General features: G+C 42.1%; 1 protein-coding gene across 8 annotated transcripts in view; it reads right to left on the bottom strand.

The window, feature by feature from the left end:
* The window catches only part of CMIP (c-Maf inducing protein), a 129,452-nt gene that overhangs the window by 17,850 nt on the left and 84,637 nt on the right, over positions 1-26,965 (bottom strand). For all 8 annotated transcript variants that reach the window (XM_030457638.1, XM_030457640.1, XM_030457641.1 and 5 more), the window contains 7 exons: positions 15,501-15,662; positions 14,314-14,355; positions 11,537-11,599; positions 9,972-10,052; positions 6,864-6,967; positions 6,181-6,285; positions 4,738-5,091 (listed from right to left, as the gene is read on the bottom strand). In XM_030457638.1, coding sequence (XP_030313498.1) covers positions 4,738-5,091; positions 6,181-6,285; positions 6,864-6,967; positions 9,972-10,052; positions 11,537-11,599; positions 14,314-14,355; positions 15,501-15,662 — 911 coding nt within the window. The remainder of the gene's footprint in view (positions 1-4,737; positions 5,092-6,180; positions 6,286-6,863; positions 6,968-9,971; positions 10,053-11,536; positions 11,600-14,313; positions 14,356-15,500; positions 15,663-26,965) is intronic.

Here is a 26,965-nt window from a genome sequence, read left to right as displayed (position 1 = left end):
TTTGTCTGTGCTCATCTCATCTGCACACTTCTTTCATTTCAGACAGTTGCTTTTTTCTTCTTTTTTTTTTTCTTCTTTTTTTTTTTTTTTTGGTCCATTCAAAGCTCTAACATGTGTTTAAAGCAGGGAAAGAAAGAAAGAGAAATAGATTATCTCTGAATGCAGTTAACAGCCTAACAACCACCCTGATGAGCCAAAGAGGTCATGCCAGGAGGAGGGAGCTACAGGGAGAACTCAGGAGGGTGGCTGTGACCAACTCCTTTGGGTGCTCCCCAGAGGGTGCTGGGCTCAACACCCACCAAACAACAATCTCAGGACTGGCTTTATCAAAGCAGAGGGGGAGAAAAACTCCCTGATGCAGTCCCAGGCTCGGAATTTTGCAGGATTTGCAATTTTAGGCAAGTAGCACAGCAGTCAACCCATAGCCTGATCTATGGGTTCCTGGGAAATGGGTGCCAGGAGAGGGTCAGGGTGCCCAGCACATGATGGGTGTCAGCACAGTCACCTTCTCCTGCACACAGCTCTCCTTACCCACAAACCTTTTTTAAGGGATTGGCCAGAGCATTGGCCAACCCTAATAATTAAATAATCCCCAACTGCAGTGACTTTGCCTTTGGGCCATCGTCACTACTGGCCTGCCTGCCAACATAATACATTTTCCTTCCCCAGGATCACCTTTCACCAAAATGAAAACCTGCCCATATGTCATGTGCCACGCAAACAATCCAAAACATATTAGCAGCCCGGGGCAACCCTGATAAACATGACATAAGAGAGTCCACTTGGGATATTCAGAGCATGCCACTGACCTATTGGGGAATGCAGAGAAGGCAGGGGAAGCTCCAGTGGGTGCTTGCATTTGGAAAGCTTTTGGTCTTAGCACCCAGAGACTGAAAGCCCCAAGTCCCCTGTTTTAAGATGGAAATAAAGGAGCAACTACTTGGAAGCAGCTTGTTTCACAAGCAGCTTGACAAGATGAAAAGTCTTTCAGGTAACTCCTCGGTTATCCCGTAATACTAAGATGACCAAGGCCCCTAGACATGCACCTTATCCCTTCTTTCCCTGGCTCTAGGTACAAGTCCTTGAACTGTGTAACACTAGGTTTAACTCCAGAAAAAGCCCCATCAGTCCCCCTGTCACATAAAGCACAAATCTGCTATGACCAAAACAGTGAGAAGTCTTTTGAGTTGGGCTTGTCTTTTTTTTTTTTTTTTTTTTTTTTTTTTTCCAAAATAAGAAAATTTAGCACTACTGAAAAGCCCTAGTAGGTCCTGAACAGAGCGGAGGCTTCCAGTGCTCACAGCTGGCATGGAGGCATCGGGGAAAAACAACACAAGTTTGTCCAAAGGTGTTGAGTCTACAGGCAGTCATGGAAATAAAAAATAACACAGAGGATAATGACTTACAATACAATAGCATCACTGTCACAGCCTCCCTAAAAAGTGTCCATTCTTACAGCAAGTTTAGTTTGCCATTTGTTGATCTGGATTTCATGACAAGCACAGTTTAAGTGCTGAGTGTTGCCAGGGGAATCAGTGGGGTCTGACACACAAACTTTGAAATTATCCAGTCCAAGGAAGAGGACACACAGCATCTTTTGCTGCAGAGTTTTTCAACCACAGCTGTGTTGTTCAAGCACAAGTTTGAATGAGAAATTCTATAATGCATGGAAATATTAAGATGCAAGTAGGAGCTGAGCAATGCTAAGCAGCCCTCAGAGCCTCTAATTTAATATGAACAGAAATATTTCAATTAATTTAGTGCATTTTCTACGCACCAGTTGTAGCATTCAGGAGGCACTGACTGGCATCAATAACATGATCAGAGTCCAAAACACATTAGAGAATATTGACACAGCAGTTTTGATCCACTTTTGAGTGCAGGGCAAAAATACTATGTTCCACTAGAGACTGTGTCTCCTTTAAAACCTGCCCAGACTTTGGGTCATCTGCCAGCATCTTAAAACCCACGATTTTCTATTTGCCTTTAGTAGGCAATAGTTGTGTTCTGTTACTCAACCACATTAGAAAAGGGGTCAAAGACATCCTTGGTATTCTGGTAACAGCCCTGCAGCTGAACTTGCCAATCTGCACATTCAGCCTTCTGTGCAAAAAGTGAGGTATTACAGTGGTTATTAAATAATTGCTGTTACATTTTTACTAATATTAAAAGTGGTGGTTTTTTCCCCCCAAAACTCCTACAGTATTGTGTAGGAGTTAGGTGAACAATAAAATGTCCTCTAACCAAGATACTGTTAAGAATTTTTATTTGCTAGACTTTCAATAATTAAAATCTGCCTAAATGAATTACTCCCTGCTGCCCTAAGTTAATTATGTAAAAAAGATACCATTGTTGGTGACTCTCTTTTTTTTGATGCTGATATTGAGTTAGACACCTAACAGAACAATTAAATTCAGTGCTAAGCAACTTATTTATGTTTGGCTTACCACTGTTATTAATAAGAAAATTATCTAAGTGACTGCCTTCTGAGAGCTCAGCTCCTGATAGCAGTTGCTTTATAATTCATGTTTTCTTTCTACTGGCATGTTCTTCAACTCTCTTTCTTCATAAGCTTGGTTTTTCAAAGTAAAGTAATAGTACTTAGTGCATCAGAAAGCCTTTGTTCAAGAAGAGTCTGAGTGTGCAAGAAATAAGCATCACAACAGCATATTCTGTTCATAACTACCAGCCCTCCTACAATGCTGGTTTCAGAACTTAAAAACCAACATTTAAAATCTTTACCTGTATTTTATGAATAAGAAAACTGAGGCACAAAAAGAAGCAACATCTAAAACCTCCTGGTTGGTCAGGGGCAGAATCAGGAGCAGAACTCATTTCTGCATTAATGCTTTCAGGTCCAAAAAAAAAATCAGGTTAGGAACAGGAATGGAAAGGAACCCAAATCAGTGGAACTACAATAAATACAAGCCCTGGCTCTGGTCCTATATTCTTCTGAAGAAGATTGTGGACCCTGGCAAGGCAATCTGAGGAGAGCTGAACCAATTTTGTAGTATTGCTGGTCCTTCACTATGTATATCCTGTGAGTTTCACCTTTCAAAAGGCACAAGCTGAAAAAGGGCACAAAAAGCCCTTTTTGTGGCTGTTCCTCACACGCAACCTGTGTGAGAACAAGAAGAGATTCCCATTTTTACTGTTACTACTGAAGAGTCTGATCTTCAAAAAGACAAACACACACACAAAAAAAAATTACATATGCAGTGAAATAAGAATTCTTTGTGTAGGATAATACAGAAATCTGGCATATCAAATACATAAAATGTGGAGAGAGTGAGGAAGACCATGGCCATTTGTGAATATGTTTGTGTGTCAGCTGCATGATGGAACCAAAAGCTCCAATGCTTGGTGAGTCAGCACCCAAGCCAACATCAAGATTGGGAGTTCACAGTGCTTATGGAGAACACCTGGAGCCAAGGGGATGGGAATAAATACATGGTGTGTTTAATGCATCCTGGGTAGCTGAAGAGTTAGAGTCTACCAGATGAACCAAAGTCAGATGCTGTGCTTTTTTAATGCAAACATTTAATGAGGCAGAAAAAAGCAATGCCAGAAAAAGAAAACTCACTTTGATATGAGCCTTCAGCAACTTTCTGTTCAAGAATCTAGCGGGAATGGTATCTTGGACCCACGTGCCCTGTCCCTACTGAGTGTATGTTTATGTATGTACTTGCAAGCCAGCTGTGCAGTGAGTGAAAGATGGTCACAATTGGTAGTATCTATTTTGAAGAAAATTAAAACATGGGATAAAACTTTCACAAAATCCTCCACCACAGCAGCTGAGTATCATCAAACTCCCTAAGAGCCTACACCCAGATTATATTTGTCTCCAGCATAACCACCTGCTCATGGTTTACAAAGTGGTACAAATTTCACCCATGTCTTGTACTGTAAAAAACTCCACTGTTACTTCAAGAAGCCTTACATTAAAAAAAATTAATCAATGTAGCATTGTAACAGTTTGCCCAAAGACATACTGTAGCACAGTAGCAGAGCTGGCTGTTGAAGTAAATAAAGATGTTTTAGGTTGTTTAACTGCACTTCTATTATTTTCTTCCATTCTGCAGGCCATCTTTTGTATTACCCCTTTCATTTATTTATCCAGGAGGAACACAAGCTTTTCCCAAAGAACTCTTGAAGATATCCAGAGGATTTGTCTCCCAGGAAACCATCAAGCCACCACTTTGCAAAGGCTATTTGAACATTTGTTCACTAAGGAAGGTCTGCTGTACCGAAGCAACCAGTTGACAAATAGACTCAAATACAAGTACATCTCAACAAGTCATAAGACTTCTACAACAAGCAAAGGGAGAACACCTAGATAAAAGACACTCATCCCATCCAGCCCCTGCTGAAGCCAGTGGAGCAGTACTGCCTAGCACAGACCTGTCTTTTCTAGCTCTATCTTGGGCAATCCCAAGAGGCCTGGAGGAGACAAATGGATTTATGTTCTTTGGTGGGCAAGAACAAACCAGAAACCACCAGCAACAAGATCCCATCTTCTGAGGCTCACTGTGCAAATAAGCTTCCTGTTTTCATCTTCTCCATGCTATTTTTAGAACCTACTGGCAGTGCCAGATGTCTCTTTAAAAGAGTCTGGAGTTGGGTTTCTAACCATGTGCTTGCTGGCCACAGATGCTGAAGATGACAGCCCCGTGGGAAAAGCCCCCCATTGTTAAGATGACATTGTTCAAAAAGCTTTGTTTAAAAATAGCTACTCACAGCATCTTGAGTATTTCCACGTAACAGCCAAGGATCCTGTCTGCCTGGGCACTCAGCTCAATGCTCATGGTGCTGCAGGTAGGGCTGACCATCAAGCAGTCAATCAGGTTGGGCTCGCTGTCGTTGCCCACGTTGGCTGTCAGCTTCTGGTTAGCCGTGTTGTTACGTTCCACTTCCACGTGGATGTCATTTGAGGTGACAATAACAGGTTTGAGACGGGATTCAGTCAAGGTGGCCTCTTGAGAGACCAGGTCAGGACTCGTGTGGAGAAGGCGGAGGGGGAGATTGGGCTTTCGGTCACACTGCTGCTGGCACCCATTCCGGATTTCCTTCAGGCTTGGCGAGTTGTCTCGACTGAATTTTAAAAATAAACAAGTCATTTTCAATAGACAGACACAACAAGAGAGAGAAAGCAACACTGAGATCTTTTGCAATTCCCCACTGCATTTCACCCCAGCCCACCAGATTGTTTTCTCCTGGGTAATCAGATTACTGAAATCAATTAACAACATTAAAAGGACTGTTCTGCAGCCCCTACTCTACAAAGATGAACTGACATGCCAGTTTAGGATAAAGGTGAACCTTTCCATCCAAGTTTTGTAAAGCTGTAAGAGAATCCATGCCTAAGTATCCATCTGTAAATGCCCAGACATTTGTCTGCAGCCCTGGTGTCTGGAATCTTTGTTGGACACTAAGCAGCTCCTGTCCATCTTCTACCATGAGGAAAGTCAGATAGGCACAAACAGGAAACACAGCAGAGGGGAACCCTCAGTGTCTACTGGAAACTGGACTGTGTGTCAAAAACTGAGCCCCCTTTTTAGCAGTAAGTCAGGAAGCAAAATTTTCCACAGTAATGGAGGAATTAACACACAACCCTGTCTTCAGGACTTCAGGTGTTACACACACTTCATGTGCCAGAAAGGACACTGACAAAACAGACACTACTCTGGGTAGTGCTTAATTCCCAGAATTCCCATCTTCTGCTGGCCTAAAAGGTCTGCTTAGAGCTGCAGCCTGCCCTGGTGGAGTATCTCAAGAGTGGCCAAAATCAGCACCGAGCTGGCTGCTGAGCATCATCCTGAAAGGCAGCTCACAGCTTCTGCACTGACAAGTGCTGAGCTCCTCAGCTCTTTGCCTCACCAGCACTGCCCCCGTTTCCAAGCATGGGAACCATGGAAGTGCAATCCCAGACTGTCATACTGCCTTCCTCAGAACATTCCACAGTGAGTGCAAGTGAATGAAGGGTTCAGCATCTTTCTGGATTTCAAGCACACAAAGTGTAACAAATACACTCACAGATCTACAGAAATATTGACCAGAACTCACACTAGCAATGAGCAGAGTTGAGGACAAAGAAACCTTTTTCACCCCCCACACCCACACTCACACTGATCTCATTTCTAGATGCCATGAGTTTGGGATGAGCTGGGAATTCATACTGACCTGTTGATAAATTCCTCGTAACATGAGTAAATGGCTGCTAAGCAGACAGCTACAAGATTGGGCAGGACTCTGGGATGGGGGCATTGTCCAGTTGGACCATGCATGCTGAAAAACAAAAACCAAGATGACATTATTCTGAGGAAGATTTTTTTAAGGGCAAAAACAGTTAGACAGAACAGAGGGTGCCAGAACTGGAGAGACAGCCTTGGGGAAGTGCCTTCAGAAGGGCCATAAAAGAGTTATTTTAATCTCTACCCAATGGCCCTATTTTTGAGGAAAGCTAAGCTGCATCCTCAGTTTATTTGATGGGATACCACTCCAGTCCCCTCAAAAGCTCACACTACTGAGTATTATGGGGTCTAAAGTTAACAGAAATCTCTTTGCAGAGGCTCTGAGTCTAAATGTATAAAAAGAACGTACACATAGCAAAGTTAATTTGCTACCAGTGTGGAACAAGGCAAAAAACACATCCATATTTGAAAATTGGTTTTAAAAAGGAGAAAAATAAAGATACTTAAAAAACATTGTTTCATGGACTCATGTAACTTCTTTGCTGTTTATCAGTATCAAAAAGGATCAGCTATTCCTAGCAGCCAGTGAAGAGATGACCAGGGCTGGGAGAAGTGACAGAGTGAAGGGCACACACAGGACTGGAAATATGCCACCAATGAAATGTAACTAACCTATGAATAAACTTCTTCACCACCTCCATTCCAGCATTCAGCTCATTCAAAGCAAGAATATACTCCTGAGTAAACAGCCGCAACCGAGGGCACTTCCCAAAATCCTGTCCAAAAAGAAGAAACACCAAAGATGTTGAAACGTGCCTGCAATGTACATCAAAATGGGATCATCAAAAGAAATCAACTTGAGCACAAATTTTTTTTATTAAGCTGACAGCTTCAAGACCACTGGATGTTGAAGTAACATTCTTCTCAGTAATAATGACAAGCTTTCCAACTCTCCTCTTTCTCCCATACCCACCTTGAAACAAGATGTGTTCAGTAGGAAAATAAAAATCCTACCTGAACTTGTATTTGTACACTTCACTCTGCACCTTTATTTTGAAATGCATTTTCTTGTTGTTTTGCATTTTTCCATCACTGCCTTTTTAAAAATAACTGCTTCCACTCAAAACTGCCATTTTTTTTAAAAATGCAACTCAAAAAATATTTTTTTACTTCCATGTTTGACATCTTACCTATTCTGGTTTCAGAGAAAACCTTTTTGATATGCAATCAATAAGTGATAGCTTATAAAATCCAGAAATCAGTTCTTCAATCACTTTCTTTAAATCCTGCAGTGGGAAAGGCACCTGCTAAGTGAAACCCTGCATCTCCTCACATCACCTGCTATTTTTAGATGTGAAAGGACTAAAATCTGCTGTCTGGTGAGTGTTATTCTACAGCACATTTCTTCACATTTACACAGGTGTAACCTTATTACCCAGGTGTTAGATGAGTACAAAGCTAAATTTCCAAGGCCCACTGAGGACAATGGAGCCCTCCCAGGCATCCCTCAAGCAGCTGGCTCTGGAGGAAGAATCATCCTGAAAATATAAATGGCAACTGACATTTTAGAGAAATGCCCTAAGTGGTGACAAACTGCTGATCTGAAAAAGGGAAGATACACTCCCAAAGCAGTGAAACTTCATTATTTATTTTGGTGTCAGGTACTTCTACAGCACAACCTGCATTACTTTCTCATAGGGAAAGTAGAGAAAATTACTGCTAGAGAAAATTACTGAAAATGTGAACACAAACCTAGGCAGAACAAGGTCTCCTTCAAGCCTAAGTGTCATGCTTTGCTCGTGCTGAATGGCTGTCTGATAGCTTCACAAGGAAAGGGCTTATGGGCAGTTCCAGAGTTGGCATTACAATTAAAAACATTAAACTTCTAAAAACTCCTTCAGGGAAATGCAAATATACTTGGGTCAAAGGCGTGAGACCATATGTGCTTTGTATATCATCTGGTGCCATTTAATTTCCTGAATGCTCCTTGCAAGACAGCTTCTGCAGCTGTAATTTGTTTATGACATTTTTCAACGTGTGTTGGTGTCCTGGCTGAAGTTAGAACAAAGCTCCAAGAGGATATCACTGCTGACCTCTATAAAATATAAGATCTTTCTAAATATAACATGATGCTCTGTCACCATCCCAGGTGACATACAATACACACTATTAATATTGTTTGCTCAAAAAAAACCCACCCAACACGAAACAATACTGCTTAGATTTTAAAAGTTGGTCTGAGCCTACAAACAGATTAAATCCAAAGACACTGAGGGGTTGCTGAGCACTCCCCAAACAACTCAGCACACAACAGTCTGCACATCACCAGTAGTACCAGCAAGACAAACAGCTATCCTCACTCTTTTGATAATCACAAAGTGAAAGCTAAATGAAGCACTCTTTCCTAGTTTTATAGGGGATTTTGTATATTTATAGGTGAGAAACAGAACAGAACTTGTCATGAACTTATCAAAGACCACAGAGTAAATTAGCAGCAGAGGTGGGAACAGGGAGTTGGTCTCCTGCTGCAGGCACAGTGAATTGCATGGGGCCTCCTAAGGTTATGAAGTTTACTGCCAACAATACTGTCCCCCTAAAGAATAACTTTATTACATGCACACACACACACATTCTCTAAAAGTCTATTCAGTACAGTAGTCCCTAAAGAGCAGTAAAGTGCCCATATCCACTCCAATTAATATAAGACACCATAAATTCTCTGACTACACACTGTGGTATAGACATGTTGATTTTCAATCTGCAAATGTTAAGTATGGTAAATATACCCAATTCTCTGAAGTCAAGCAAATACAAGTATTACACTAGGCATTGAGATTTTATTTGAGACCCCTCAAGAGCTTGGGATGCTTAAAAAAAAAAATCTGTCGGGGATCCAAGAATAACATTTATTGAATATTTCATTGAACACTACAGAATATTTTAAAATGTTTACATGTCTGCAGAGTGCAGGCACAAAGCCAGGAATATGACCTTTTTTGCCATCCCGGGCTTTCTATGTAGTTCTGTAAACTCAAGGAGTTAAATAATAATACTGCTATAAAAACAAAAATATGAACTGTTTTCTACTGGGTTCATGCTGTACACAGTAGGGCTGCAGATGGTCTCTAAAATTATATCAGTTAGTGACAAAAAGTTGATTGTGTGGTTACTGATGTATGAGACTCATCCTTGAGACTACAGCCAAATCAACTGTCTTAAATACTGTATTTTATTTGTTATTCTGCCACAACATTGGGGAATTAAAATTTCTTCATGTAACTTAAAAAAACATAGCATGAAATTTAATAAGTCACAAAGGATGGAGGACTGGGAAACACTCAGATCTCTCTTAGGAAAGGCATATGGATCACAGAAGAATATATTCAGAGTCAGGGAGTGAAAATGTGGCAGGGCAGCCTCCTAGAATTTATTTCAATCACTAGCAAGGAACTGATCAGCAATTAGAAGAGAGAATGTGTCCCAGGAAAGAAGAGTAACAGAATGGCAGAGAGCAAGATTCCTGGAACAAGAAAGAAAATGAGTAGCAGAAAAGCACATGGAAATCCAGGAAACCTTGGTAAAAACTCAACAGACATGAGCCTGAAAAAAAATGGAAATCCAGAGAGCTGGAGGTATCTTAAAAAACGTTGAGGGCATCAGTCCCAAATCAACAAAGTGCCTATTCTGATTTTCTTATTTATTTTATGTTAAACCAATGATGAAAACTATCACAGTAACACTTCTACAGACCAACCAAGTTCCCCTAGCACATGTGCTCACCATGTTGTGTTTGAGAATCCTCTGTACCACCGGTGTGAACACTTCTATCACGACCATGGACCGCGGGCGCTCTCGGCAGTGCTGTAATGAGCAACGAGTCATTCTGAGCTACAGAAATCATGAAGAGGAGTTTCCTTTGGCTTCACACCCCATTCATGGATTACCCAAGATTAACCAAGGCTAAATTAATCTTTCCTGGGTTAAGGTACTCATAACACTGCCCTCTTCTATGGATTTACTGGAATTGTAGAATGGTTTGAGCGGGACAAGATCTTCAAGATCATTTAGTTTCAACACCTCTGCATGGGCAGAACACCTTCCACAGGACCAGGCTGCTCAAAGCCCCATCCAGCCTGGCCTTGAAATTTCCAGGGATGGGACAAGAACTCAAGAACTACAAAAATTCCTTTCCCTACTGCCTATTTTCCACAAAACTCACTGGAATGTAGTATTTTTGAGACTTGTACCCCTTTTGTCGAATTTGGCTGAAACTTGCCAACAGTTTTAAAAGTCAAAGGGTTGAGTACAAAAGTTATGTAGACACAGGCACTATAATGGAACAAAACTGATGAAATTTGGAGAAGACCAAGAAGCCATTCTCCTATCACAGGCTAAAACATGCTTTAATAATGAATTACTGACTGATAACAGGTTGGGAAGGACCTTTGCAGGTCATCTGGTCCAATCTCCCACTCAAGACAGGGCCAGTTTTGAAGGTGCATTAGACTTCTCATCAGCCTTGTTCATTTCAGTTCTGAAAAGGCTATGACCCTGCAACTATCCCACATATTTAAAGATAATTATGTGCCCACCAAAGGCAAAAAAAAAAATTAGGAATAAAAACATCTTGAGTTCGCAGCTGGATGTGACCCTCAAAGTGAGTTATAAAAATACAACAGTCTTGACTTAATTCCTGTAGGAAGAAGCTGCTGCTGCTGCTGCTGAGTAACTCTGGATGGGAATTATAAGCAGCACTCAGAATGTAGACCCAGACATCAGTGAGCAAATTTTAGTAGAGTCAAAACTGAAACACAAACAGGCCTAGAGGAACAGCAGTATTTTCACATTCAGAAGCTCTGAATTCCAGAGTACTCAGATATTCACAGAAAAGATGCAAAATGTGGCATAAGCAGGGATTCACCAGGGAAGATGATGTCTCCTTATGATCTTCCCACTACCATTACCCCATGACATAATATCATTAGGGCTGAACTGTGCATCATATTACCAACTCATCTGAACACAGTGATTCCAATCATTTTTGCATTAGCTAAAGAGAACATGCAAGTAGGACATCTCCTGTACTCAGACTGGGGTGTGGGAGTGAAGATTTTAACTCTTACAGAGTATCAGGACTGTACAGTCAGATGTAGTAAGGATATGCATCTATTTATCATGATGGTGCTTTTAAGTTTTCCAGCATCTTTGGTTGTTGACCAAAAACTGGAATCAATTTGGGCATATTCCATTTGGGTAAGGAGTTAAATTAAAAAAACAAACACCCCCTCAAAGAACTACACTCACATACAACTATCAGATTTCAGAAAGCAAAGGTGTTCTGATACCTTGCAGAAAAATTCACAGAGGTCAGGAGGAGGATGGTTGTTTTCCAGCAAAGGTGCAATTGCCTTTAAAAGAAAGAGAGAGAAAAATTTAATTAGAGGACTGTAACTGGAGCAAGAATTTTGCAGGGATGTATTTTTCTTGAAGAAAAAAAAAAGCTTACTTTTTATAAAGAAGGACAAAAGCATCAGTGGAGAAATTAGAAGTGGGCTATGTGTTCATTTCATGTAAGTTCAAGCACACTGCTGTAAAAACCCTGGAAATTTTTGCTTTTACCTACATCAGTGTAAATAGATAAAACATAAAGGAGTACAATTTTTATAATTGTTTTAGGATGTAAAACAGGATGAATCCAGCTCACTGTTTCAGTTATAACGTCTCCCTTAAAAGCAAAAAACTGAAAAACACCAAACCCACATCCTTTATAAAACAGTTCAAGCTCTTTTTTGTGAGAAATAACTTAACTGCACTGCTCTTACCCTGGAGGACACTATTCATCAAAATGAAGCATCTAACTTTGGGCAAGTGGAGATCAACCATTCCTTCTTTGTTGCTACGCAAACCAATGTGCTTATGGGCAGTAAACACTTTAGAGGTCATCCCTGCCACTGAGGGTGTAATGAACTTATGTTGTTGTTACTTCCTCTGTAAATTAGAAAATGGTCCTAGAACAATGTATTCTCTCTATGTGATGGTGCCTTCAGGCTTTTCCAGTCTTGAGCTAAAGGGATTCCCAGTACCCACTTAAAAGCAAGACTCTAAACACAGCAGCCAGGACATTTTGTATTAAGCAACTGAACACCAGATATTTCATTTGGATGGCCCTGGGAGTTCTACAAAGGCAGCCTGCTTTGGTTTTGCTCTCCCTCTCATCACCTTAAGGATTTCAGTCCTGGTGAGTCTGCTTGCAATAACCATGTTTCACAATAGCCATTTTCACAAACAGGTCAAGATCAGTGTGAATTTTAACAGTGAAACCCAAGCACAACTGCAAAGCTCTGTTTTGGTTACATATAGCATTTGTGAAGTTTCTGCTCATTATTCTGTGCCATCTTGATGCAACTGTTCACTCTTTCTCTGGTGGTGGTCCAGCAACAGTCTGACTGATGGAGAACACAACATGGCTCAGTGGATCTACAATATCCTCACTCACTGACGCTGTCCCTTGAATCCAGCTTTTGGAGTGTTTTCTGTATAGGACCTGTCAAACCACAGGAACCATATACTGCAAAATCACCAAGTGTTTACACTTCTCCTGTACATCAAGGATGTAACTGCCTGGTTGTCAGCCTAGGAAAGATGAGCTTTGTTGTTCCAGCCCAATCCTTCCTGCACTTAGGGAATAACCACAACTGACATTGTCAAGCAGGTCACAGCTCTACCTGTATCATCAGTGTGGAAGAGTGACAGCATGAATGCACTCTGTGTTCTCCTCCTGTATGCTGTAGTTAACCAGAAACTTGCTTTCTGGCCTTGACCTCTTAGGGCAACACATGCCTCTTTTCCAGGAAAGGATAAATCCTAATACTAGTCTGCTCCAGCACCATCTAGAGAAGGAAAGTTGGTTGCACTGGTCTGGCAAATCACTGCCTACTTTTAAGATACTACATAAATACACAGCATTAGCAGTTAGCTCTGAATGCCCAGAAACTGCCTTCTTACTGATTCAGGCAGAACCTACAAAAGAGCAAGACTTGAAGTGAAGAAGCCAACACCCATCACTGCTGAATAAGGTGTGCTGAAAGGACCTTTGAAGGCCACCTTTTTCAGCTTCCCTCCTCACAGCAGGGCCACCTTACTTCTTTTATTTAAAAAAAAACCAAAACCTTCCCCCAAAACAGCCTGGAGGATTGAATTTTACTCCTGGCACTAGAGTAAAGTGAAAGCTGTTGCACATCTCAAAAAAAAAAAGTAAATTAAACTTATCTCGGTGACTGATTGCAACTAAAGATTTATGTTAAGCAGCAGTTAAAACACAATTCACACCTCCTGGCAGCTGCATGCCACCTTCTCATTCCAGAAAGAGTCACAGAGATGATGTGATACAATCAGGTAGTAGTGATGGTTCCAGATTAGATTACTGGGAAAATCTCCTGGAAATTGCCAGTGACTGTAATCAAATTAAAGTGATGGGAAACCAAGTTTCACCTCTCTGGTAATTTGTTAAGATTTTTAATTTTGTTGCACAAGCCATCTGATTCACTTATTTCTTTGTCTAAATAAATGCAACCTACAGGAAAGTAAAAAGTTGAAGAGGGTATTTTTATAAATCAAGCAAGCAGGGGGTTAAACTGCAGTGACACATACCCATACCCACACTTAGAAAAACAATCACTTGCTTACATGCCATCAGCAATGAAGATATTCTGTATATGGCAGCATTAGCCCCTCAGGAAACTATTAGGCCTAAGGGTTTTATAGGGCACATCTGGAAATGATGTTTTTGCCTATTTAAAGTACATATATAGATATGAACATTGCACTGTGTAGCCTGGTAAAGAGGCCATTTTGGGAGAGAATTAACCCTCACTGTGCTGTGCTATTTCATATAAGCACACAAGGAAACTGTATTGTTACTATTCTGTGAAACAAGAAAAGAAGAATGACAAAGCCACACAAAAAACAGTAGAACTAAAAATGGGTTTGATTCTGCCTTAGTTCACCAGCATTAGTGGAAATGCTTTCATATTGCCCTACTTCACTGAGGCAGAAGCAAACATTAACAGAAGTGTTATCAAATAATACAGAGTTGTCCTCATTTTGACAGACAGATACTCACCACAATAATGCTCTCGTGGTCTTGAGTGGTTAAGTTGTTGTTCTGAAAGAGTTGAACAGAAGTGAATAAGCAAAGAGTACTCTGAGTTGGCACATCAGCACACAGAGTGCTCTCAGCTACCATTAGACACAAGCAGAAAGGTTCAAGATTGCAATGGTCTAGTTGAAGAAATTATCAAATTTAAAGCATTGTATTAAATAAATATTATCTACTATGAGGGGTTGTGAAAGCTCCTGTTCTCTCCAGACTCAAGCCACCCCAACCATAAGAGCTGAGCATACAAACACCAGGATGCCACAGTAGGTCTCCATCAGCTGGAAAATCAAAGCTAGCAATATATTTCTTAAAAATCTTAAGACAGCCAATGTATTTCTAAGAAAATTAATAAAATAATTGTTGTGCTGTTGTATATCATATAATCATGTGTTGACGGTAAGCTAATTGCTGCAGTTTTCCTGAAACAGCTTCTTCAAATTTACTGGAAGCCACCTATGCTACCACCTATGCATAAGATTTTGCTTTTGGTTTTCTCAGCAGCATTATCCATTCAAAACTGCAAGCTGCTAAGAGCTTGGCCTACTGCAAGAAAAATAGCTAGCAACTTTTGTTTTGCTTATCACAAATCTTTCTACACATGAGAACTAAGACATGAAAAACCTGCTTGGCGTTACATTTCCCATCCATGGAAAGTTAAGTATTTGAAATAGATGCTATAAAAGGAAGATAGATACCTCTGAAGAAGGAAAATATTTTTCTTTGACAGAGCTGGTAATAATAAAATAGCTGCACAATGAATTTATTGTTATAATGCTACAAGAATTATTGGTCATACAGACAAAGCCAATGGACTAGAAGCCAAGGGGAGCTTTACCACTAACTTGAAATAAGACATGTACCAGACCCATAATAAATTTATGATAACTAATGAAAAAAAAAAAAACAAAAAAAACCAACCACCTCCAAAACTCAAGACAAGTGTGTTTTGTTTTTAGAAATCTACTTAGCATGGGTCAAATTCTCCTTCTCCCCAGCAAGTACAAATTCCACATAAGTCAGCAGAAGTCACGAGTATACTCGAAGGCAGAATTTTGACAGCCCAAGTTAAAATAAAACCCACCCACAAACTTTTAACTGTTCATCTCATCTAAATGTAAAAGTTCCCTGCATGAGCACTGCTGAGGTCATACCTCTGAGAGCAGTTTTGAGACAATCTCCAGTGGTGCTTGGTGAATGGAATCATCCTGAAGGGGAGATGTCAGTGCCATGTCCACCAGCGTCCTGATCTCCTTCAACACCACCTCCCAGCGGCCGGGGTTACTGAGCACCTTCTTGTACTTGTAAATCTTTTTCTGCAAGAAAATGGAAAAGGTCACACTGACACCACCATAAACTCCTTGGAAAAAAAAATAAATTCCCGAGTGGAAATGTGCTTCCTACATGCAACCTTCAAGTGGGCTGCTTTGTATTTGGAGTTCTGTCTTTTTTGTTTGCTGAAAAGCTACACTTAAAACATTTGAATGGAAAGTTAACCTCATACATCAAAACCAGTTTCTATTGTGGAAACAATGGAAAACTGTGACTCCCTTTTTCTAAATTTTAAAGGATTTTTTTAAGCTTCAGAGCATCTTGCTTTCTAGCATCTCCTCTTGCAAATACCTTTTACCTCAAACTAATAACATACCTGTTATGACACTGTTCCCAAACTATAGGTCCTTTAAAAGGGAGTTAGTCAATAAGAAAGGGAGAAGAGAGGCCATCACAACATCATGCCAAAGACATTTTATTCTACATTGCTAATTAGTGAATTCACATTCAGAAAGAATTAAAATCAATTTCAAAGTGAAAAGAGTCCAGTAGACTGACAGGATTTTTTTTTTCAAAACCTGAAAAGCTGCATTGTCACCTTCCAGTCGTAACAGAAACTAACTTGAAAAGTCTCCAACTCTTCAACACAACAGCATTTCCACTCTCAAGAAAAGCATTCCTGGCTGCCTAATCCCATCTGTCCCAGTCCTCTGCAAGCCCCTGCCTTACTTCTGGCCGTGCCCAAGCTACTTCATGGATTGACCCATCCACAGGACAGCTGGATAAACAAAAGACAATTCTTACCTCCTCAGCAGCCATGCTGCCACGAAAGACTGGAACAGAGGCTGCTTTGTATTAAAAATAGTACTCTTTAGAGAAAATCCACCCTCACACCAATTCCCAGAGGTGGCTTGGTAAAACTCTACAAGTCCAAGGAAATGATGATGAGCGTCAAAACGCCACTCCCAGTGACAGCACGAAGTGTAGATGGAACCAAGGGAGGCTTTGGCAAAGCAGGGAGTGCTGGAGGCAGGGCTGGAGGCAGCAGACAGCCAGGGAGCTGGCAGAGCAGGAGCTCTGCCTGCAGCAACCTGAGAGCAAGCACCAGGACTGCAGCCTCTCTGTTCAGTTCACATGCCCCGTGCTCCTCTCTGCCTGCGAATCTGGTCCTCTGCTCAAAGGGATGCCAAGAAGTCTGGATACAGCCTCAGGTTTAGTAAATGACATGGGCTGGGCATTTCTCTGTTTACATGAAAACATCAATGTTTTGCACTAAAAATGGATCTTGCATTCCCTGGGAGCATTTCCAGGGAAACCAAAAAAAAAAAAAACAAAAAAAACCTGCCCGTGTCGTGCAGCGTGTGGATTCGGCTGCACGCTTCGGGTTGGGTATGGTCAGTGTAATAAGGGCAGAGGACTTTGCAAAGGGTTGGCCAGCTTGGGTTTGGTTTGTTTTTGGAGCTCTCCTGCTACATGGCATCTCCCCCTCCAGTCACCCAGGGCAGCCCCTGCAGGAACCATCTGACCAGGCTGGCTCTCTGCTTATCAGCCGCTTCCTTCCCACCCTGGCAGCAGAGCCAACACTCAACAGAAAACACAGCCACCTCAGTACCCTATCCCTAACACAAGAGAGAGCAATACAGAAAAATACCCATTTCAGATGCCTTGGGTTTGTCCATGCTGTTAGAAGGGGGAAAGCAGGGTGGCACTGGGTTGACAAATAAATCCAATTATCTTTTTAATTGAATTCACGCAAGTACAAAAGCACACTGGCACTGTTTCACATTTTCAGTGCATTTGAAGACACTGGAAAGCTAAAGGAACATAAAAACATGTTCTGTGGATACTGTCAAAATGGGTTTGGGATTTCAGAATTGAACAAAAAATCTTTGTGCTTCTGAGCTCCCTGGGGCAGGGAGGGTCCACCAGCATTTTTAAGCTACCAGCACTACTTCCACCATCATCACAGATTTCTTGGACCTTTAGGAAACTTGAATCATAAAAGTTTAATTTCTCTTATTCATGTAGTTCCATTTTATTTAGGGTCTTTGCTAGAGCAGCACCAAATAAAATGAAACTTCAAAGCCAACCAGGCAGCTTTGTAACTTGAAGCAATTCTTTTCTGACTAATTGACATGAAACAAAGCTAGCTCAACAAATACAGTTTCCACACTGAAATTTATTCCTTGCTCCTGTACTATGAAGAAATGAACTCCAAAGCAAAATTCAAAGCTGGATAAAAAGTGGGGGGAAGGGGAAGCACGAGAGCAAGACCATTAGGTCACTGTATCCCTGCCTGCTCTGGACAGCCCCTTACTTGGGTGAGCTACAACACAATTTCAGAGAGCATCAAATTCAGCCTAAGGGACAGCTGCTGAAGGAAACCTTCTTGCCTAACAGGACACTGCTCAGACAACCTCACCACAAATATCTTTCTGCTGCTGTCAAATCCATTCTTGCCTGCAGGGGAGAAGGGGGAGGGAGAGGGGAAAGAGAAGCAAGGGAAATTTCCTTTCCCTTTTAGAGATGTCCATTAAAAATTAAAATTCTGATGATGCTGATGGACATAAAAAGAAAAGACAGCAGAAGCTGTAGTCCTTGCTAGGCGAGGGAGACTTACAAAAGCTGCTGCTCACACCAGGCAGACAGTGACTCAAAGGGAGCATCAGGGGACAGCTACCTTGGCAGAAAAAACACTGAGCCTGCCACGAGCAGAAAATCCAAACTTATCAGTCTCTGCTTCACATTTTCAGCACAAAGGGTTGCACCACACTGATCTACTGAGCCGTAATCTGCAAGCAACATTACAGAAGCCTTGAATGATGGTGGGAAAACAGCAGGAAATAAATAAATAAAGCGAGGAACCATCCCCAAGAGGGTTGAACTCTGCTATCCTGAACCTTTGCCCATGGTTACGCTGCTGTTTTTCTCAGCAGAATGCTTTTCAGTGTTGAGCACCGTGCTGAAAGCCTCAATTAAAGCTTGAAACCTATCAGTGGGTTACAGAAGCAATTTGCTGTGTATCAGCAAGCATTTAGCCAACACCAAGCCATCTGCTCCATTCTACCTGTGCTAACACTGGGGCAAGGAGAAACAATCACTCATGAGCTCAACAGCAAAGCTGCCTGGTAAAGACACCTATCAGCTAACAGGAGTGTCAACACACACCAGGAGTTGGTTCCCCCTGGATGTCGGTGTAAAAGATGCCTTCAGTTGCTGAAAATACACAACATTCATCATTAATAGAGTGTACAAGAAATATATTAGGGTGGGAAGATGGTTTCATCGGGATTGCCCTAAAAGCAGCAGTTCCTGAAACAATTTCTGTGAGTGAAAATAACCCATACCAATTTGGAATTTGACCCTCCTGGTCACTGACCAGCCAGAACCACACAGCAAACACGATTCCAAAATCTTCCTATGCTGACTTGAAAAGCAAAACCACTGAAGTTATTAAGTACCCAGAAGAAGGAGTGTGGGAAATAAGTGAAACGACAGGGCATCCCTCATTCTCCAATCACTCTAATTAATTAACTCTTGCAGAAACACAAGGACCCAAGTCTCAATCCTCTTTTAGGCAAGGAGGAGGAATTGAAGTCCACATGTGAAAAATTACTTTTCCAGTGTTATTAAGCAAGCAAATGTGACATAAATCTGTGAGCAGTAGGTTTTGACATCAGTGCTCAGAAACTCCTGAACACTGCTGTGAACAGAAAGTTCAGGAGAGCTTTTTAAAGTAACATTTTTGTATGTTTTTCTGTCCCATAATGGCCTCATCCTGCAGCCCTTGCTCATACTTCCTTGGACAAGAACGATAACACTGATGTAGTTGATCTAAGAAAAATAGACTCTAATGCACAAAATTGGAAGGCATGGAACTACTGCCTTTTTCAGTCCCAGGAAGCCTTTTTGTGACAGGAACATCTCTGAGCAGCCAGCACACCTGATCCAAAAAGGCCAAGATGAAGTTAGGCTTCTTGATGACCAAGTTTCATCCCTGCTTTGCTCCTGGCCGCCAGGAAACATTCTGTACCCTGGGCAACCTGTCTTCCCATCAGCAAATACTTATCTTCATTACATTAAAAAAATTAATTGCCTGTTACATTCTAGCTCCTTGCCCCTTACGATGCAGCAGCACACAACTAATCACTTCTTGGAGAAGCTGGAGCTACTGCAGGAACGTACACTGACTTTTGAGGGCTGCCTGTGCCAGCAATTGTTTATTTCTTGCTGAGCAACCAGGGCAGTTCCAGCAAAAGGGAAAAGGTCACCCTCCCGCACAGAGGTCCTCCCCCCAGCTCATTGCGGGGATGGCTGAGCTGAGCTAGTGTTACAGTTTAATGTTAACAGCACTTATGTAAAACTGAAATGGAGGTGCCTCTCGCTCGACACAAATGGACAGAGAAGGCCAAAAAACCCAGAGAGCAGACACAGGAAGAGTTTTCTCCGCCGCCACAGAACATTTTGTTAAAACATAGCGTAAGGAAACAGGAAGAGGTGCTTGTGATCTTCACCACATATGCATGGCTGGTCCCACAAAGCCAAGGATCTGAACGGTGTATTCTTGAGCACCACCTGCTGGCATTTGGTCTATTAATTCATTACCTTTATGAAACCTAAGACAGCGTGGCATTCCCGGAACTTTACACAAACTTTTCCAAACTGGGGGTTTCATCCTGCTAACTCTTCGTGACCTGAAGGTTTTGCACAGAAACACTAATGTTCTGCTCTTTAAAATAGCTGCAGCAGCAAACTTTTGCACTCTGCCATGTTTTCAGGTCAAGGGGTTTTTTATATTTTTCATTTTACCCCGTGCTAAATGCTGAATGCACCAACTTCTCTGCTTCAATTACTTCTCAGAATGCAACCGCGTTGGCTGAAGCTCGCTTGCCCACAAGCTCCTTGCCACAGGCCAGATAACTGAGGGACATGTTATAAGCTAGACACTTCCTCATTCTCACTCAGATAAGGTCTGAATAACACTTCATTTTTTGCCAATTCATATAAAAAATACCCTGATGAAACTGCCATTATTTATTGCATGAATCTCTGCCCTGAATAAATATATCAAGTGACAGTCTCTGCCTGAGCAGCTCACAGTCTTGATGATTAAAGGCAAGAAGGAGACACAGAGCAAGAAAACTCAGGTAATTTCCTTGAGGTCATAAAGCAAGTCAGGACTAGAGCAAAACTGAGGTCTTCTGATTCTCAGCCCTCCATGCTAATTGCTAGACCATGGCAGCCCCAAGTAATATCACCAGCAACGTGCATGGAGGCTGTAGCAATCAAGCTGAGTGTTGATAGCCTGTTGAGGTGTGCATCTCCCACCTCCTTTTTAAGTCTACATTAGTTCACCTATTTTTTTTTTCCCCCTCCAGTGTCTACCACTTTGTTCCAAGTCTGGCTAATCCAGAGAAGAAACCCCAAAGACTCAGTGCTCTTTCAAATCTGGCCAAGTTCAATGGGTTCAGTGAGTGGTGATGTGGGTTCAGCTGTTACTAATGTATAAGCTGGAACAACCACACAGATAGTTCCCACAAGCACAGAGTTTGTCCTTTGCTCTGATACCACTAGGACAGTACCACTGCGAAGTAAGAGAATGCTGAAATAAACAAAATTTTAAAAGAACAAAACATTTCTGCTTGAGCCAAGAAGTGCAAAGTCGGAGCAGGGGGCTCCCAGGGCAGCCTCCTCACTCATCTCCCCGCATAACACTGGGCAGCTGTGACATTAATGTACTGAAGAACTCACTCCCAAAGAGTATTATATATCTAACTATATATATAGGAGATACATCCACCTCCACTGCACACAGCTGTCACCTGACTGACCATCCTTCTGGACTACCACTCTCTGATCTGCTCAAAACTATGGCAAAGAAAACCTTCAGCAACAAGGGACTGGAAAGGAAGGATAGTCAACCCAAGGGAAAATAGAAAACTAAAAATACTGGGCAAGCAGGTCTTAAATTTATGGGTTCCACACTGAAGACAAACCTGCACACAAACATAGTGTGTGTGCCTCCAAAAACTGAAAGCAACTTAAAAATTGTGGCTTCCTTCTAGACCCCTAAGAGGGGAGGAAACAGACTATCTTTAGTACCCCTTCCCCCTACCAGGCAGAGAAACCAGGCTTTGTTTTTGCTGGTGAACTTCTCCCAAAGCCCTGCATACAGCCCTTGGGTCACTAGGATGCAGGAACACAGCTGGCTGATCCAGCCCCAGCTTTCCTTTGGCTGTACACTGGAGATGTTTCCCCAGCTAGAAAATGCAGAAGTCCAACTGTGGCTCCAGCTGCACTTTGCATGGGCTGCTGTGGTTACTGCCATAATCAGACCTGTCCACAGGGGAGACATTTTTTGGCACGGCTGACTTTGATGCATTCCCCGAAACCCTCCATCCCTGCTTCCATTTCCTTTTGGCAAACACTCCCAATTCTTCAGGCCCCAGTTCCAGCACCAGCTTTACACTTCAGGTTGGCAAAACATCAGCTTTCATCCTGCACACAGCGACTGCTGTTCCGTATTTTTCGTATCAGAGCCAAGCTGGGGTTTGTTTTTAATGTTGCTTTGGCTATGCGGAATTTCCCTATGACTGCAGAGAGGTCTCCAGCAGAAGCACAAACCACTCCTTACTTGCAAAAAGCCTGGGGACAGACACAGCTCTGATCTTGGGCTGCAAATCCTATGTAACATCTCCCACAAATCCTATGTAACATCTCCCACAAATCCTATGTAACGTCTCCCCCAAAGAAATATTTCAAAACACATTGTCCATGGGGGTTGGATTTTTGTTTTGGTTTGGTTTTGTGGGTTTTTTGAAGGTAAATTCATACACCTTTTCCTCCTGATCTTGGGCAGGGGGAAGAAACCTGCACAACTTCAGTACGTTTGTCTCACATGTACAGGAAAAACCTTCCCTACCTGCATGTTTGTGGGGTTTACAAACCCTCCTGAGCTGCTTTAAACTCAGAATGAGAGTGAAAAACCTTCACATAAAGGTTGCTGAATTCACAGAGTTAGGGCAGGGGCCAGACACCCTGCTTGATCTAAGGCACATCAACAGCCTCTGAGTCATCAGCAGAAGGTTTCAAACATGTTTAGGCACAACTACCTCCTCCTCTTGCAGGGCTCACTGCTGCCTGCTGCAGCATTTTTGGCCCTTTTCTCCCAGAGCAGAACATGCTCAACATGGACACTGTCTGGACGCTGGGATCTCAGTGTTCTGGCACAACCCACAGTTTCCAGAGGGCTGTGAGTCTGACGTGCTCCTTTCTTTGAGATTATGCTGTATGAGCTGGAGTCAGCAAAATCATGTTCCATTTTAAAAAATAGAGAGAAAAAACACAACAAAAAAAGCAGACTACTGGACGAAAAGCAGGAACATGTGTACCATGTACTCTCTACATTTTCCAAAACCTTCACTGGACTAACTGCATTGCAGTGCATGAGGGGGGAGGGGAGGAATAGTATTAAATAAATAACCTTTAGCAGACACTGCATGGCTGTGGAGTTGAGCGTGGATGGAACAGAAAGCAGCAGACACAGTGTTGTGACATCAGCTGCCAAACTAGATGAGGTCCTTGTGCAGAGTCCTAACGTTACTGACTGCATTAGGGACTGCCTCTGACACCAACCTGAACTGACTCAGGCTGCTCCTAATACCTTCACATTCATGCACTTCACATTCCACAGATGATGGGATGATGGCTGTGTCTGTGGAGCTTAGTCCTTGATACCCACCAGCTCACAGCCTGCAATGGGAATAAATGACTTTGCCACTGCAGAGATAGTGTGAAGGGAAAAAAAAAAAAAAAAAAAAAAAAAAAAAAAGAACATGCACAATCTTATCATTGCACTTTGCCCAGGTCTACCAAAGAAAAAGCTGTGTGCAAGGCCACGGTGGAGAACAGCCAGGCAGCATACCTGCTGTGCAGAAACCCTGCACTCTGACACTACACCCTTCAGATCCCACTCAGGCACGAGAGAGCTGCTCATCACCAGGAAAACAGGACGTTGCCTCATCTGCAAGGCTGCAAAACATATGCCAGTAATCTCAGGCATGTAAGAACTCTGAGAGAACTCTACATGAGAAATTACCTCAAACTGAGATTAAGTGGCTACTAACGCTACGCACTGTTAACACAAGATATCTCCTAAACAGAATCCTTTCCCCTTCTGTTTTCTGGGAAATGCCAGTAATCTTAGGTAGCACTGAGTAGCACACTAAGCAATAATTTCTTCCCATTTATGGAAACCAGATTAAAAAGCCACATCACCTATTACTCTCTACTACTAGGAGTGGGCACCCTCAGCTTTTCCCATCCTCTTCCCCTCTCGCTAGTCAGCAAAACCTTCAAAATTGAACATTTACCCAACCGTTTCTCTTTCTCCTTCTTTGCAAGCATATTATTTTGCTGAGTTCCTAGCACTTCCAACACTATAAAAATTGAAATTGGCTTCTCTCCCTTGTGCACCTGCATCACCAATGTCGTCAGCAAGGGAGATGTGCAGAGCTCGAGGAACGTGTTTGTCAGAAGCTGCTGCAGAGCCTTAGGGAAAGCACACAGACTGGATACCAATGAGATGCCTGCAAGAATTTTAAAAGGGACTTGGGAAAAGCTGGGAATTTCTGTCTTCAAATCACTGGGCTTGGAGTTTCCCAATTTCTCACATGGAGATATCAGATTTCAGAGCTGCATTTGCACCTGAAATGGCTCCATCACTTTGTTACGTGGTTTTTATATCACATCTTACTGCATCACATCAGCAAAAAACCCCCAAACCTCCTGCAACTTTTTCACCAACCAAAAAGTGACTGAATCTCTGCAATTTGCTTGCTTTCCTTCTCATTTATAAAATGCTGCATGACCTGCAAGATTGAATGAAATCTCAGAGCATTTCTGACCCCAAGGCCAGATCCTCACAGTCGATCAGAGATCACTGGGGTGCTACCCAAACCACTGCCCACCTCATCTTGCTGATGCAATTAAGTCACTTGCAACAACTCTGTTGTCCTTGGTGGATATTGCCTCTGGTTACACAGCCTAATCTAGTATTCCCATCTTAAATACTACAGTGAAGAGCAGCAGAGATTAGGCTATGGTAAATAGCTGTGATGGCTTCTGAATGAGGACAGGGGAATGAAGGGCTGAATGGGAAGGGAATGAATGAATTTTGTTTTCTGATGTCCTTTTTCTACTTTTAAAACAATCACTACTCTAAGAAAAAGGACTAAAGAGGTATGACAGAGAAGCTGAGCATGTGACTTCTAGCAAGACTCAGGGCAGATGATAAGAGGCTGTGACACTTGCAACATACTGTTTCAGGCTTTTCTGTGGATGTTAGCAGCAGCTTTAGAATCATTTCATATATTATGTATACTATGCTGCACTCAACACACTAATTATATTGGAAGAAATAAACTCAGGGACAATACGGAAAAAATGAAAGAGAAATTTAAAGCATCACCTACAGAGTCCTTTGGTCCTTAAGGCTCATGTAGGTTTTCTGACAATGAGAATCCTTATAACATCCTTAATGCAGAACTGCCCCAAGACAGCAGCTTAACGAGGCACTTAGCATGTGTCAGCTCCCAGTTAGGCTTTCACACCCAATGCATCATGCAAGGAAGATAATTGCACTCCTGGGAAAGGCTACCACCAGTCTTGTCCTGTCTTCAGGAGATCTCCTAAAAAGAGATATTTTTCTGCAGCTAGGAACCTAAACGAGAAACTAACTGTGGTGCAGCTCTATATTATGACAGCTATAGAGGAGAAGTTGTAATTTAGTTGAAGTAGTGGTCACCATGACCTGGAAGTTCTGAATTGCAATGAATTTAGTCATAAGGTCAGCCCTGGATAACACGGGGGAGCGATTTGCCAAGACAAAACCCAAGGATCACTCTTTGCCAGCAGTTCAGCATTCCTAAGAAGGAAAATGCTCCAGCAATTGTATTTATCCCTCTACAGAGCAAGACCTAAGAACACAATAACACGCTGACCTGTTTATTCAGCTGTTTTTGACACCCCTCTATCTTCAGACCTAATATTAGTTTGAATAGGACAGCCTCCAAGTCTAGAGGGGAAAATTCCGAGCTGGTTCTGACCTAGCTCAAAAAGCAAGATAGAAAATAACTATCTAGTCTGTACTTAGATTTCACCACCAGGCCATTAATTGGCTTGAGTCCTCTCCTTAAAAATGCCTGGTTTGGCAATGCAGGAGGCATCCACAGGTACCCAAATTGCCTGTGAATATGGGTGAGTGAGGGCAGAGCAGCTCAGAGCAGCAGCTCACATCCTGCCTGGCTCCCAGCACGTTGTTGAGAGCCTCTTTGGGTTGGACAAAGTGTTGTGCTGACACTGATATGCAGCTCCCAGATTTAAAGTGATTCATCTTAAGCAAAGCACAGAGAGCCATCAGCTGCTGCACACCTACCTTCTGGGAGGAACACATCCCAATGTTCCCCTGAAAGAGCAAGGCATTTTCCTAATGCAAAGCCAGTGAAAGCTGCAAAATAAAATGAACCAGTCTACCCATTCCAGTTCTTAACACATCACCACTGTTTCACAAAAAACCCAAAAAGTTTTCTGTCAACATCCCATCTGGTTTTTGTCTATTCATTTCCACTTCCCAAAGTGAGGTCAATGCCTTTCAGCTGAGACAGCACAGTTACCTCCACCAAACTGAGATCTCACCAACAGAAAAGAAAGCCAAAACTTTTCAAGTGATTTCTGATAACTGTTGGCCTAAGACCATCAAACTCATGTGGGAAAAGGAGGGAGTAAATGGGTTTTATGTGCTCATGAACATGCTTTAAGCAAAAAAAACAAACCCATAACAACTTCAAACCAAACCAATCCAAACCACCCCAACCTATCCCCCCCACCTAGCTCCTAAAAAGTAGTAGGGGAAGGAGAGTACTCAATTACAAAATAAACATTGGGGAAATAAATGGCTTTAAGTGTAACAAGATTTTCATGATGTTGCTCCTGAATGAGGTTGTTCAGATGTAAACCAGGCATTATTATCAACCAATGCTCATCAGAAAGCTCCAACTGCTACCAGCTTCTCTGCTTGGCAACACAGATCCATTAACACACCACTTGGACCCTTCATTTCTTCCCTTTGGAGTATACAGCCCAGTCTGAAACTCCACCAGGATGCTCAAAATCCTGCAGGGCTCTGGCTACCATAAAAAACCCGTTCCCACAGCTGCTACCTGTGTATTCCAAAGGAAGACTAAAGCCACTAGCCAAAGCTTCATGGTCTGCCTTTTATCCACCAAAGCAATATCTCCAAAACTCATGAGTTGTCAAAGACCACAACGCTTTCAAAACCTTGAGGGTT

The sequence above is a fragment of the Calypte anna genome, chromosome 11 (assembly GCF_003957555.1).
Source record: "Calypte anna isolate BGI_N300 chromosome 11, bCalAnn1_v1.p, whole genome shotgun sequence".
NCBI classification, from domain to species: Eukaryota; Metazoa; Chordata; class Aves; order Apodiformes; family Trochilidae; genus Calypte; species Calypte anna.
The sequence above is the reverse complement of the archived record's forward strand: the minus strand, read 5'-3'. Positions and strand labels throughout refer to the sequence as shown.